At 42.5% G+C, this 15,035-nt stretch overlaps 1 protein-coding gene across 2 annotated transcripts in view; it reads left to right on the forward strand.

Moving 5' to 3' along the window:
• CNTNAP5 (contactin associated protein family member 5) overlaps window positions 1–15,035 on the forward strand; it is a 995,558-nt gene that overhangs the window by 839,075 nt on the left and 141,448 nt on the right. For both annotated transcript variants that reach the window (XM_043894748.1, XM_043894749.1), the window contains one exon: window positions 14,500–14,739. In XM_043894748.1, coding sequence (XP_043750683.1) covers window positions 14,500–14,739 — 240 coding nt within the window. The remainder of the gene's footprint in view (window positions 1–14,499; window positions 14,740–15,035) is intronic.

Raw genomic sequence — 15,035 nt, forward strand, 5'->3', positions numbered from 1 at the left:
TACACTCTGACCTCTTTGTAGTTGGAGAAGGCAATGGCACCCCACTCCAGTACTCTTGCCTGGAAAATCGCATGGATGGAGGAACCTGGTGGGCTGCAGTCGGACACGACTGAGCGACTTCACTTTCACTTTTCACTTTCATGCATTGGAGAAGGAAATGGCAGCCCACTCCAGTGTTCTTGCCTGGAGAATCCCAGGGATGGCGGAGCCTGGTGGGCTGCCGTCTATGGGGTCTCACAGAGTTGGACACGACCGAAGCCACTTAGCAGCAGCAACAGCAGCTCACTGTCGTACCAAATTTCTTCTGATTCAGAGAGAAAAGAGTTTGGCTTCAGCGCCACTTGTGTTGGGGAAGGCAATTCTGTAGAAGAGGTGAAAAGTGCCATGTTTTAATTCAGCTTCCTGCTTCATCATCCATGTCTCAGGCTAAAGATTAAGGGTCATCTCAGGCGCCATCTGTGATGTGTAGAGAGGCTACGGAACCTGAGGGAGGCAGTCTCTGGGATGTGCTGCCCAGGTGCCCATTCAAGAAGGCTCTGCCGCTGGGAGTGCTGTTGGAAGACAGTCTCTGTCTGTCTGTCTTTTCAGGTACTGCACCTGCTGCAAGATACACCCAGACAACCGTCAGTTGACTCCAGGGTACAAGGACCCAAACGTTTTGGCCCAAGGAAGCCAATCTCTGATTGATTTTTCTTGCTCTGCCTCTCCATGGGGCTGTTCTAGACGCTCAGACCTGCCCCAGAGCTCACTTCTCTGCCCATTTCTGCTTCTTTCCCCTCTGGATCAAAGATGTGTTTCCTAAAGTTTCCCCCTAAAAAACAGCATACCTCTTTAATTTCATCTCAAGCCTGTTTGCTGGAGAACCCTAGCAGTGGCAGAATGACATGGATTTATTGTGCAAAATATGCACACACACACACACTTTTTTAAAATCAAAGTAATTTTCTTTGATTTAAGAAATTTATTTTTCATTCCTCCCAAGCATTGACCATAAAATATTGCCTACTCTTCTCCCATTTTCTTCTTAAAAGCACTCTTTAAATTTAATGGGTTCCTTAGAGTCAAGTTTGTATTGTTGTGATTCATACTCTCTCGTATTTTTGGTGGCCTGGCATGTGGAATCTTAATTACTGGACCAGGAATCGAACCCACATCTCCTACATTGGAGTCTTAACCATGGGATTGCCAAGGACCCCCTGACTCATAGTCGTCCAATGGTTGTTTCCGTCAAACTAGGATGGGTTTGAGTTTGAGTTTCCCTCAAACTACCCTCAATTTACCTGGCAGACTCCTCTTCATTGATGATACGAAAGACTAAAAGTTCTTTAAATATATTATTATCATTATTTATCCCAGGTATTATGGTATTGTGGAGTTAAGGTCTTCGTGTAACAGTTTCATACTTTCTAATGATGAACAGCACCATTTTAACTCATACTAGTGGTATGTGTTAAAATCTAATCTTCCAAAAGCTAAAATCATGAGTCTCAGGCAAATAGAAAATGAACATGTGTCAAAGATTTTATTTCACTCATTAATTAACGAGGAAGCCATTAAGATGTCATGACCAGTTCAGAGAACATCTAAAAAGCTAGGATATGGTGCAGGGAATTTAACAACAAAGAAAGGATAAAGTTGTGAGATTAGATATGAAGCTCTTTCTCACCATGCCATCTTTAGAGGTATCTGTTACACTGGAAGGAAATTACCTGCGGCTCCACTGGACAAATGTCATCTGTGATTTTTTGCTTTATTTCTAAGTTTCAGCTTATTTTTGCTGATAAGAGAGAGTTGATGATGTGTCCCTAGTCACATGGCAGCCACCACTTCCTCAAAGGAAGCTGGAATAAGGACGGACCCCAAAGTGATTGCTGCACAATTGCATCAAAATGTCACAGAAGTGTTAGTGTATTGGGTTGTGAGAACTGTTCATCATGAATTGCCCTTGCTACTATTCTTTTAGTGAATTGTAGGCTCCTTTTGTATTTCAAGGTCTCCTGGGCTTAGCCATAAAATCACTCTGGGGTGGCTGGGAGTAGTAGGGAAAGTTCTTAAAGCTTATAATTACAGACTTAACTTTATTGACTTATTTCTTTGAATGGGCCTGTGGTTCAACTTTTGAGGTAATCTCTGTTCTCAGCAGGGTTTCCCTGGAGAAAACTAATCAGAGTGATTTCCAGGGGCCCTAACAATCCAGGAAACCCGGAACCTGCTGTCAGTCAGGGAATGACTTGGCCTGGCAGCCAGCCTGGAAGAAGTGAGTAGCTTCTCTGGCTGACTCTAGAGAAGACCTGGGGCTCACATGATATTTCTTTTCCAGTTGCTCTTGCAAGAAGTTGGTTTAAGGCTGTTTTTGATAGCGACTTTACTGGCGATACTTCATCTTTGAAAATTGTGGCAGAAGGAAGCACAGTGAGGGGTGAATTGTCTCCTTTTTTGAGATGGGAGGTGATCCTTTTAGTCAAAATGGCTCATGTTGCTATTCCAGACTCTGATTAGGATTATGGTGGACTTCCCTGCCTCATCTTCTTTTTTAAATTATTTGAGAGAACATTTTTTACTATTTTAATGCAAATTTGTTTTATAATAGAGTTGATTGGCAATCTTGTGTTATTTTCAGGTGTACGGCAAAGTGATGCAGCTACACATACACGTACGCCCACTCTTTCTTTGGATCCTTTTCCCAAGTCGGTTATTACACTGTGTTGGGTAGAGTTCCTCGTGCTACACAGCAGGTCCTTGCTGGTTACCTGTTTGACACATCGCCGTCGTTGTCTAGTAGTCGCTCAGCTTCTGTCCCACTCTTTGCGACGCTGTGGACCTCAGCCAGCCAGGCTCCCCTGCCCTGGAATCCTCCGGGGAAGGACACTGGGGGGTGCCATGCCCTTCTCCAGCTTCACATATAGTAGTGTGTGTGTGTGAATCCCAACCTCCTGATTTATCCCTCCCCCCCGCCATGGTAACCGTGATTTCGTTTCCTTGTCTGTGTGTCTATTTTTGTTTTTAAATAAGCTCATTTCTGTCATTTTTTACAAACCCCATGTATCAGTGATGTCATGTGGTATCTGTCCTTCTCTCTCTGACTTGCCTCACTGGGTCTGACCACCCCCAAGTCCATCCATGTTGCTACAGATGCCTGCCCCATCAAATGATGTGCTCTCGGGGGTATCTCCAGATGAGATGCAAAACAGTACTTCAGAGAGTGCTTTGGGAAGACAGTGGGACCACTCAGTCAACCACCTAGACCTGTGGGGGAGTTGCCCCCACTGGTCCACAATTCTGTGGGCAACAGAAAGAGGGATAACTCAAGTGCTCGCTCGTTCCCTTCTCCTTACCCTGAATGATAAATAACGACCACGTGGCGATTTCCGTAGAATACCCGTATACCACTCCACTGGGCAAAATCTTGTGCCCTGCCACTGTTCTGCTAGAAAGAAGGCAAATGCTTATTTTTGGCTGTGGTCTTGGGGTGGGGTGGGGAACCTTTACAGAAAACCAAGATGAATATTACATATGTACTCCCATCCACACCCCAGGCACAAACATGCTGATTCTGGGAAAGATGTTTGCTAATGTCTAAATAACACATAGATTAATAAAGGATTTTTATAGATATACATAATTCTAGATATAGCAAGGTGGGTTTTTTTTTGAAACTTGACATAAATAATTTTTAAATTACTCAAAAAAAATCAAAAGCATTATGCATGATACACATAATAAATGAAAATTTATTTTAAATTATTCAATCAATACACAAATACATGTTTGCTAAAATTATTCAATAATAATCCTAGTGCTCTTCCCAGAGACAACTGACATTAGGCCACTGTGACACTTTCCTGGCCTCATTCAAGGCCATCACATACATTTAGGTACACTAGGGAACACCATGCAGGGTCATCATCTGTGTATTTACATAAGCAGGGCTTCCCTGCTGGCTCAAACTGTAAAGAATCTGCCTGCGATGCAGGAGACCTGGGTTACATTCCTGAGTCGGGAGGATCCACTGGTGCAGGGAACGACAACCCACTCTAGTATTCTTGCCTAGAGAATTCCATGGACAGAATAGCCTGGCAGGCTACAGTCACGGGTTGCAAACAGTTAGACACAGCTGAGTAAGGAACAGTTTCACTGTTTCCACTTTTTTTTCCTTTTTATATAAGCAGTATACTTATATGTGTTACACCACCGTGTGCTTGCTAGTTTTGTTTTTTTGCATTTTTGCTTAATATATGCCATGGGAAACAGAGCGTGTCAGTAAAAATTGCATATGATTTTAAACTGCTATATTGTATTTTACTAATATTTTTAGTTTTTGTTTGTGTTATTGTTTTGTTTGCTGCTATTTTTATGTCTTTATTTCATCTGGAATTTGTTTGAGGTTTTGAGGTAATATTGTAACTTTACTTTCCAAAATATTATTTCTATCTCCATTTATTTCATGGTTCTTTTTCTCCCTAGCTACTTAGAATTCCTGTATATACACACATACATATATATATATATATACATATATCATAAGGTATGAAATCTCTCTATCTCTGTACACAGAATGTGTTTCTGAAATGGGTAACCAACAGAAACATATTGTGTAGCACATGTAACTCTGCTCAATGCTATGTGCCAGCCTGGATGGGCGGGGGGTTTGGGGGGAAATGGACATGTATGGCTGAGTCCCTTCACAGTTCAGCCAAAAATATCACAACATTGTTAATTGCATATGCCCCAATGCAAATGTTTTTGGTGTTTAAAATAATTAAAATAAAAAGATATTGAAAAAAAAAAGAAAGAAAAATATGTTTCTGAGTTTCCTGCTCTGTTTTTTTATGAAGTTTTCTTTCCAGGTCCTGTTTCAATGTTACTCCTATAGGGTACATTTTAATACTGAATAGAACATCCCTCTCTGCCCCCCCTCGCCAACAAGGACAGCTGATTCTTTACTTAACACTCTGTTAACTATTAATAATTATTTTCTTTATGGTTCTTAGAATTAGCTTTTCATGTTATATGAAAATACTTTTTCTTGGGTTATTCTCTGGGATTTTATTGCATTAAAGAGAATAACTGTACATTGCTAAATTATATCAAAGCATGTTCCATCTATTCTAAATGAGTCAAGGTCAATTTTTTTATTTTCCTTTTTACAGTCATAGATCTTAAGTTAATTTCTAGATGTTTGGCTGCTTTTGTTGATGAATAGGATTCTTTTCTTGCTATCACATGGTCTAATTGGTTATTGTTGCTCTATAGGAACATTATTGATTTTATATATTGATATTTATACCCATCCACATTCCTATATATTTATTTTGATTGTAATAGTTTGCCATTTTTATTTTGGGAATTAGAACTAAGGATGGAGGTTCATAACACTGTACAGGAGGGGAAGATCAAAACTACCCCCAAGAAAAAGAAATGAAACAAGGCAAATGGTTGTCTGAGAAGCCTGATAAATAGCTGAGAAAAGAAGAGAAGTGAAAGCAAAGGAGAAAGGAAGATATACACCCAACTAAATGCGGAGTTTTAGCAAGGAGAGATAAGAAAGCCTTCCTCAGTGATCAATGCAAAGAAATAGAGGAAAACAATAGAATGGGAAAGACTAGAGATCTCTTCAAGAAAGTTAGAGATACCAAGGGAACATTTCATGCAAAAATGGGCTTAATAAAGGATAGAAATGGTATGGACCTAACAGAAGCAGAAGATATTAAGAAGAGGTGGCAAGAATACACAGAAGAACTGTACAAAAAAGATCTTCATGACCCAGAAAATCACGACGGTGTGATCACTTACCTAGAGCCAGACATCCTGGAATGCGAAGTCAGGTGGGCCTTAGGAAGCACCACTATGAACAAAGCTAGTGGAGGTGATGGAATCCCAGTTGAGTTATTTCAAATCCTGGAAGATGATGCTGTCAAAGTGCTGCATTCAATATGATGCCAGCAAATGTGGAAAACAGCAGTGGCCACAGGACTGGAAAATACCATTTTCATTCCACTTCCAAAGAAGGGCAATGCCAAAGAATGTTCAAACTACCCTATGATTGCACTCATTTTACATGCTAGAAAGGTCCATACAATTGCACTCATATCACATGCTAGAAAGTTTATGCTCAAAGTCCTTCAAGGTAGTCTTCCACAGTATGTGAGCCAAGAACTCCCAGGTGTTCAAGCTTTATTTAGCAAAGGCAGAGGAACCAGAGATCAGATTCCTGGCATCCACTGAATGGGAAAAAAAGCAAGAGAATTTCAGAGAAATACTTACTTCTGCTTCATTGTCTATGCTAAAGCCTTTGACTATGTGAATCACAAGACTGTGGAATATTCTTAACGAGATGGGAATACCAGTCTACAGTACCTGCCTCATGAGAAACCTGTGTGCAGGTCTAGAAGCAACAGTTAGAACCAGACGTGGAGCAATGGACTGGCTCCAGATTGGGAAAGGAGTCAGTCAAGAGTGTACATTGTCGCCCTGCCTTCTTACTTCTAATCGCAGTACACCATGTGAGGTGTCTGGTTGTTTGCATCACAAGTTAGAGTCGTGATTGCCAGGAGAAATGCCAGATAACCTCACCTATGCAGGTGATATCACCCTTATGGCAGAAAGTGAGGGGGAGCTAAAGAGCCTCTTGGTGAAGGTGAAAGAGGAGAGTGAGAAAGTTAGCTTAAAGCTCAGCATTCAGAAAATAAGATCATGGCATTCAGGCTCATCATTTCATGGCAATAGATGGGGAAGAAATGCAAACAGTGACAGATTTTATTTTCTCGGGCTCCAGAATCACCGCGGACGGTGACTGCAGCCCGAAATTAAAGGCGCTTACTTCTCCTCGGAAGGAAAGCTGTGACGAACCCGTGCTGCGTGCTCGGTCACTTCAGTCCCGTCTGACTTTTTGCTGCCCACGGACTGTAGCCCCAGGCTCCTCTGTCCACGGGATTCTCCAGGGAAGAATACTGGAGTGGGTTGCCATGCCCTTCTCCAGGGGATCTTCCCAACACAGGAATCACAAACATAGACAGTATGTTAAAAAGCAGAGGCATCACTTTGTCTACAAAGGTCCCATATAGTCAAAGCTATGATTTTTCCACTAGTCATGGACCATAAAGAGAGATGGACCATAAAGAAGGCTGAGTGTCAAAGAATTGATGCTTTCAAACTGTGATGCTGGAGAAGACTCTTGAGAGTCCTTTGGAGTGCAAGGAGATCCAACCAGTCCATCCTAAAGGAAATCACTCCTGAATATTCATTGGAAGGACTGATGCTGAAATGAAGCTCCAATACTTTGGCCCCTAAAGCCAAGAGACGACTCATAGGAAAAGACCCTGATGCTGGGAAAGATTGAAGGCAGGAGGAGAAAGGGACAACAGAGGACGAGATGGTTGGATTGAATTACCGATTCTACGGACATGCGTTTGAACAAACCCTGGGAGGTAGTGAAGGACAGGGAAGCCTGGCGCACTTCAGTTCATGAAATCACAAAGAGTCAGACATGACTGAGCAACTGAAAAAGAACAGCAACAAAATCCCCATTTTACTTTGTAGACATCGAGTTAGCGCCACCTGCATTATTTCATAGTGTGTGTTTATTGATTCCTAAGCAAGCAATCTCTGCATCTAGCAAAAGGTACGCAGACACATGCCTTATCCTTAAGGAAATGAGATTTTGGAATTAAAACCTCCACTAGGATTTCCTTCTGGTACCCAAATTCTGCCAATTGAAGGGGCAGGCACAAAAGAAGAAGTCACTGATGATTAGCACACTTGTTTTGTTTTAACAAGTCCATGCTAAACCTGCTGCTACTATAGAATTTGAAATCTGGGTAGTAATGCGTCTGCACTTCACTCAACTCTTGACTTTAGGCAAAGTAATTTGTATAGGTAACAGCTGCTCCAAGTTCAAGGAGAGAGAGAGTGTGAGAGGGAGAGTGTGACGCTGCGTGTTTTTGTGAAAAGGACCCTGACCTGGCACGTTCAGTGTTGTCCCAGAGAAAAGGTCCTCAGCAAAGGAGTTTTGTTTGAATGTGTGTGACCCAGGCTGCAGGCGCACACGAGAGAAACAGAGGCTCTTATTCAGTGAGGGCACAAGGAGTTGAGATGTTTCTCTGGAAGCAACAAGCATTTGTTGAGCTGACACAGGGCGATTCTCTAAGACAGATTTATAATGATGGTGGCAACCTTTTTAAGAGTTGATTCATACTCAGTCCAAGGAAACATCATCATAATGAAGTCACTTGATACCAAGGGCCAACAGAAGAGATTAATGTAAAATTGCTTCCAAGTAGGCTGGTGAACTAACAGTTTAGGCTGTCGAGAAGATTGATATGGGAGAGAGAATAAATGCACGTGTGTATATTACTTGGTGGGAGAATCCACGGAAAGATGAGAAGAAAGTGGAAGCAGCGCTTAGTTGTAGTACTGACCCAAATTGTTACCAAAAGTGGGGTCTGGCTGCTCACTGCTTGAAAGTCAGTACTGGAGAGGAAAGTTGGTGGAAAGGAGAGTTTTCCTTATTTTGGAGGTTGCCAGCTTGGGAAGAGGGCAGACTCCTGTCCAAAGTGAGAATCAGTGCTCGGCAACTTTTAAAGGGGAGGCTCTGCGCGTGTAGGCGGAGGGAGAGGGCTACATGCAAGGCAGCAGTCAGGTCTGACGGTCACTTGAAAGGTCGCGTAGTGGTCTGACCAGCATCATCTTGATTGTTCTGAGTACCGTTACCTTCAGTTCTGGGTGGATCTGTTCCCATTTCTCTGGGACCAGTTCTCCAAGTTGTGATAACTTACGCAGTGGCTACAATGGGCTCATCACGCAGTAAACGTCCAGCTGCTGGGGTTTCCGTGTGTACCAGGCAGCGCGTGGGAGCTGGCTCAGAGTGCCCCCATATACCTTCAGAAGGGACTGAAGGTCCCGGACTTTGTTCAGGGGATAAACTATTATTTTGTCCCGTTTGACTGCTTTCCTTTCTTTCTGCATCTTCTCACTTCTCTGATTAAATTTATTCTGCGACTAAAGTTTTTCTACAAAGGCAGGCAGAGGACATGGGGCGGGGGAGGAAGACCATAGATCCCCACTCCACTTCAAAATGGTCTGATCAAATAGCTCATTTTAGGATTTTTAGGGCTTTGAAGGTATCCAGGCGTTGAAGGTCAAGAGATCCCAGTCTGGCTTCTGGTTCTGGAATTGATTCTTGACTTTGGCCAAAGCAACTTCTCTGTCACTAAGTTTCCTCAACTCTGTAATGTGAATAATATGAAGAATTTCTTCTTTCCCAATGAATATTTTTTTTTTATTTTTTTTTAATTTTTATTTTATTATTATTTTTTTTTGTCATACATTGATATGAATCAGCCATAGATTTACATGTATTCCCCATCCCGATCCCCCCTCCCACCTCCCTCTCCACCCGATTCCTCTGGGTCTTCCCAGTGCACCAGGCCCGAGCACTTGTCTCATGCATCCCACCTGGGCTGGTGATCTGTTTCACCATAGATAGTATACATGCTGTTCTTTTGAAATATCCCACCCTCACATTCTCCCACAGAGTTCAAAAGTCTGTTCTGTATTTCTGTGTCTCTTTTTCTGTTTTGCATATAGGGTTATCGTTACCATCTTTCTAAATTCCATATATATGTGTTAGTATGCTGTAATGTTCTTTATTTTTCTGGCTTACTTCACTCTGTATAAGGGGCTCCAGTTGAATATTAAAAGAGTTAATTATACAGTTTCTAGCATACAGTATTTTTTTTTTTTAGAATTAGAAACATTGTTTGGATTCTTAAATACCTTGCTTAATCTAGATTAAGTGCAAGCCTCAGAAACATAATTCTCAGCTACTTTAAGAATAACTTCTTTTTATCGCTATGTTTCTTGCTGTTCTTCTCCCAACTTTATAGTAAACTCTAGGCAAGAAGCAGATACATAAGATAAAATTATATGAGAGCAACAGTTGAAAATTCAAACACCTTCAAGGGCCAGAAAGGCAGTCTGAAAGAATGCAAATAGTCCTGGTAGGGAATGGGGCCAGGTGGACATTCCTTATCCCGTCATAAAGGAACTGATCCCAGGGCAGCTGAGCTTTGTTAAGCAGGGAAGTAGCTCTTTCGTTAACTGGTCTTCAGATTTTTCAATAGAAAACTTACTAGAAATTTTTAAATTGTTCATGTGTATTTATTTCTTTACTCTGGGCCAAGCCCAGTGCCAAAATAAGGGTATGGTCTTTTTTAAGTTGAAGTTTAGCTGATTTACAAAGCCGTGTCAGTTCCGGGTGTCCAGCAGTGATCAGTTACACGCATGTGTGTTTTTCAGATCCTCTTCTGTCATAGGTCACTGCAGAGCATCGCGTGTACTTCCGTGAGCTATGCATCAGGCCCTGGCTGGTCACCTGTTGCGTAGTCGTGTGTATGTATCCACAGGGTCACCAAGAGTGGGCATGACCGAAGTGGCTGAGCACACACCCACAGAAACTTAAGCAAGCATTTCCTGGGGCTCCCGCCGTAGCAGGAGAGCGAGAACAAGCAACACGTCCCCTTGCTCGCTTCCTGAGTAGGGGTCTAGCTGGGTTCCTGTGTGGGGTGAGGGGAGGGGCAGGTCCAGGAGTCAGGCCAGAGGGACGGCTTGGGTGGAATCAGTCCTGAACGTTCACTGGGAGGACTGAGGCTGAAGTTGAAGCTCCAGTGCTTTGGCTTCTTGATGCCAAGAGACGACTCATAGGAAAAGCCCTTGATTCTGGGAAATACTGAGGGCAAGAGGAGAAGGGGGTGACAAAGGATGAGATGGTTGGATGCATCATTGACTCAATGGACATGAGTTTGAGCAAACTCTGGGAGACAGTGAAGGACAGGGAAGCCTGGCGTGCTGCAGTCCATGGGGTCGCAAAGAATCAGACACAGTGGAGTGACCGAACTGAATAGACGGTGTTGTGTGCAGGGGGCATGCCCAGTACCCTGTTCTGATTCTTCAGAAGTGGCAGTTGGGTTCTTTTGGTTTTGTTGTATCTTGTTGTCAATAAATTTGGAGTGGGAAATGGCAACCCATTTCATTATTCCTGCCTGGAGAATTCCATGGACAGAGAAGCTTGCTGGGCTATAGTGCATGGGGTCACAAATAGTCAGACCCAACTGAGCGACTGAGCACACAGCCACATCCATCATTTGCCCCAGTTGTGAACACACACAGTTATTTTCAGTCCCTTGCAGTTTCTTCATATTTTGTTGCTTGAGGAAACATTTCTTCAGGTGCAAGCACTGCAGCAAATGATCATCCCAGGTCCCGGCTTTTCTCAGTTTGAGGAATTAAAGCGAGGGTGAGACGAATTCAAGACTGTGGCTCTTAGTGTGGAGAGATGCTGATGGATCCAAAGATAATTAAGGATGCAGATGAATAGGACAGGACTGAGGGAGACGGACTGTGAGTGAGAAAGGGGAGTGAAGATTGTGGCAGCATTTTCTGTACAGTATTCAAGTTTCAGGGAAGATTCACACCTCCACCAACACAACGAAAAACAGGTGACCTTGTCAGAAAAGGGAGCGTGCTTACTACCTGATTGGGCATGACTGTGTGGGTGGGGAGCATCTTTCTCGAAGCATCTATTCTTAGTCTACAATATTACCTCTCCATAAGAAAAAGGAGCCTAACCTCTAGCTTTTCTCCCTCTTAAAGAATAAAAAGCAGCCAGGCGAAAATGGAAATTTAATTCATTGCACAATTTGGTTCATATTCATTGTGTTTTACTAGCATGTGCAATTGAAATGACCCCCTTATTTGCGGTCATTCTCACCGTCCTTTGTATGTCTCAAACACCAAGGAGTGTATTTCTGCTAGAAACACCACCCTAGTCACTTCTTCATTTATAAACGTGTTGACTAAGTCACACACAAGCAAATGTGTAATAGATCCTGCATTCTCCACCTCTGCTTAGAAGAAAAATGCCACTAACAAGATATATGAAGAGTTATACAAATCCGCCACAGGGAGTGACTACAAAATAAGGGGAAAAATAAAACAAAACATTTGCCTACATAAATTTTCCTCTCTTTATTCTACACCATCTCTAGGAAAGAAATAATGAACCTTTCTTCATGATCTGCTTGTGTTTATAATTGATTTATCTTGTGGTTAAAAGGAGATTTACTCACTAAAATTGAGACAGACAGGAGAAAGCAGTTTGGGTTTGACCTTCTGGCCTGCTTGGGTATCACTTATCAGAACTGGAAACAGTGGAGTCCTATCACTCCTTCAGAATAAAACACTAGATTAATTCTTTAGAAACATTTTTGTCTCAATCTCGCAGAAGCAGCCAGTGGATACTGTACATATATTTATGGATCTGATAACCTGGTGTGATTCAGAGATGGCAGAATTCTCCTCACTTCCAACTCTTTTGCTTTTGAAAATCTTTTTTATGTGTTTATTTTTATTTGTTTGTATAGCTGCACCAGGTCTTAGTTGCAGCATGTGGAATCCAGTTCCCTGACCTGGGATTGAACCCTGTATCCTGATTGGGAGCTGGGAGTCTCAGCCACTGAACCACCAGAGAAGTCCCTCAACCCTATTGCTAATTAACATCTTGTCCACCCTGCCAGGCTGACAGATTTTTTTTCACATTATATATTCATTTATCTAACTTACAGCTTTGTTTCTTATTTATTGTGATATTCCTGGTCAGAGATAAGATATTTAGAATTCGCATTTGTATCCACTTTGATATGAATATATTTTTATCGGGTCATTTGCTGGACCAGGATTTAATAAAATTATAGCATGGATGACTACAAATAAATGAGGCTCAGAAAGGAGAGATGATTTATACAATAAGCAAATACCACCTCATTACTGCCATTGTTTTCCAACTTAGCTTTTCTCCATTAGGACACTCTGTAGACCTTGGAGACTTTAATGTGTCCTCCATTTTTCCACTTCTATGGGCTTTAGGCCAAAGCATTGAATTTGAAATAGAATTTGTGTTTTGTAAGGACAGGCTGACTCTGTATCCTCTCTGAACTCTCCACGAATTCCCAACACCAGATCAATATCTACTGATGAAATTTGGCTTAATTCTTGGCTTATTCTCTCTGAACACATTTTTCTAATATCCTCTGGTTTAGGTTGGTAGAATTCTAGGTTTCCAACAGTGACTAAACACTCTGCCACTTTGAATCTCCTCTGTTCCTGATTAATTTGCAAAAAGCATTGCAACTCTTTCTGAAGCTTTCAAGATGTACCCTCAGGAGACAGTTGGGTTGCAATTCTTTTCTGCATTCCAGAAGAAGAAATTTATTTTCCAAATAATGATTTGGGGATAATCACTGGGAGATTTATATACACATACATGCATGCACACACACACAGACTACTAGTTCTAATCATTGTGAGGCTCAAGAGAAAAGAACAATGATTAAGGATGAAGCATATTCCATAATCTTAACTAAGCCTTGTAAATAAACACATGAAATAGACTGATTCTAATTTTAGAGATGAAGGAGCTGAGGCTCAGGGGACTCAGTCCTTGTGTGGTCATCATGGTCGTTAGGTCTAATGGCTGTTGGCATGGAGTTTGACGCCGTGTCAGTCTGGCCCTGACATCCATCTCTTTATAGTGCTTGACACCGTGCTGCATGAGCTTTACGAAGTGAAAGCTGCTCGGTCGTGTCTGACTCTGTGACCCCGTGGACTGCAGCCTACCAGGACCTTCTATCCATGGAATTCTCCAAGCAAGAATACTGGAGTGGTAGCCATGCCCTCCTCCAGGGGATCTTCCTCCCCCAGAGACCAGAGCCAGGTCTCCTGCACTGCAGGCAGATTCTTTACCCTTTGAGCCACCGGGAAAGCCCGAGCTTTACAAAGCTCATTGCCTCTTCTAACAGTGCACCAAACAGCTTGCTTCCAACATTGCCAGAGGGGCCGCCCCGCTCTGTGCATTCACCTCAGAAGTGTCTGCGGTATATGAAGAGTGGGGCTTCCCCGTGGCTCCGCTGGTGAAGAATCCGCCTGCAACGCGGGAGACCTGGGTTCGATCCCTGGGTTGGGAAGATCCCCTGGAGAAGGGAAAGGCTTCCCACTCCAGTATTTTGGCCGGGTGAATTCCATGGACTGTATAGTCCATGGGGTCACAAAGAGCCAGACACAAGTGACTAACTTTCACATCACTTTAGAGGAAGAATACATTTTATTTCATTTGCAAGGAGCCCAGTCATCTGAAGTTTCTATGTTAAACATGTCAAGTGGAGGATTCCACATGAACCATAGTTTTTTACTGTATTTATTTATTTATTGAGTGGGAGAGTACTTTTTCCAGCCTGAAAACACATACCCTTTTCCCCAGGTTCTTTGAATTCCTAATTCTCACTGGAAACTTTATTTATTTTTTTCCCACTGGAAACTTTAATAGAAAAGTCCAATACATCATGCCAACAGATTACTAATTAACTATTATCAGTTTGGGGATATTAAACCTCAAAAATGTGAGCACTGTATCTTATATTTTTTCTCCTTTTATTTTTCACCACTCAGGGGGAACATCATCAAGACAGAAAGGCTTCCTAGGATGCATACGCTCCTTACACTTGAATGGGCAAAAGCTGGACCTGGAGGAGAGGGCGAAGGTCACGTCTGGAGTTCGGCCAGGATGCCCGGGACATTGCAGCAGTTATGGTAGCATCTGCCACAATGGGGGCAAGTGTGTGGAGAAGCACAGTGGATACTTCTGCGACTGCACCAGTTCACCATATGAAGGACCCTTTTGCAAAAAAGGTACAACAGAAATCTGTTTTCCCCACAGGTTGTGTTTTACTGCCTACAGACTGTAGTCATGTCACAGGAAACTCATGCCCTTAGAGAGTCCTCGAACATTCATTTACTCTCCCTCAATTTCCCTCTCTGCAGACTCTCTGGATTGCTTCTCAACATAATTACATATACACATCCTTCATGTGTGTGGTGGAGAAGGAAATGGCAACCCACTCCAGTATTCTTGCCTAGAGAATCCGTGGACAGAGGAGCCTGGTGGGCTACAGTCCATGGAGTCGCACAGAGTCAGACACGGCTGA

Source organism: Cervus elaphus, chromosome 33, assembly GCF_910594005.1.
Source record: "Cervus elaphus chromosome 33, mCerEla1.1, whole genome shotgun sequence".
Lineage (NCBI taxonomy): Eukaryota > Metazoa > Chordata > Mammalia > Artiodactyla > Cervidae > Cervus > Cervus elaphus.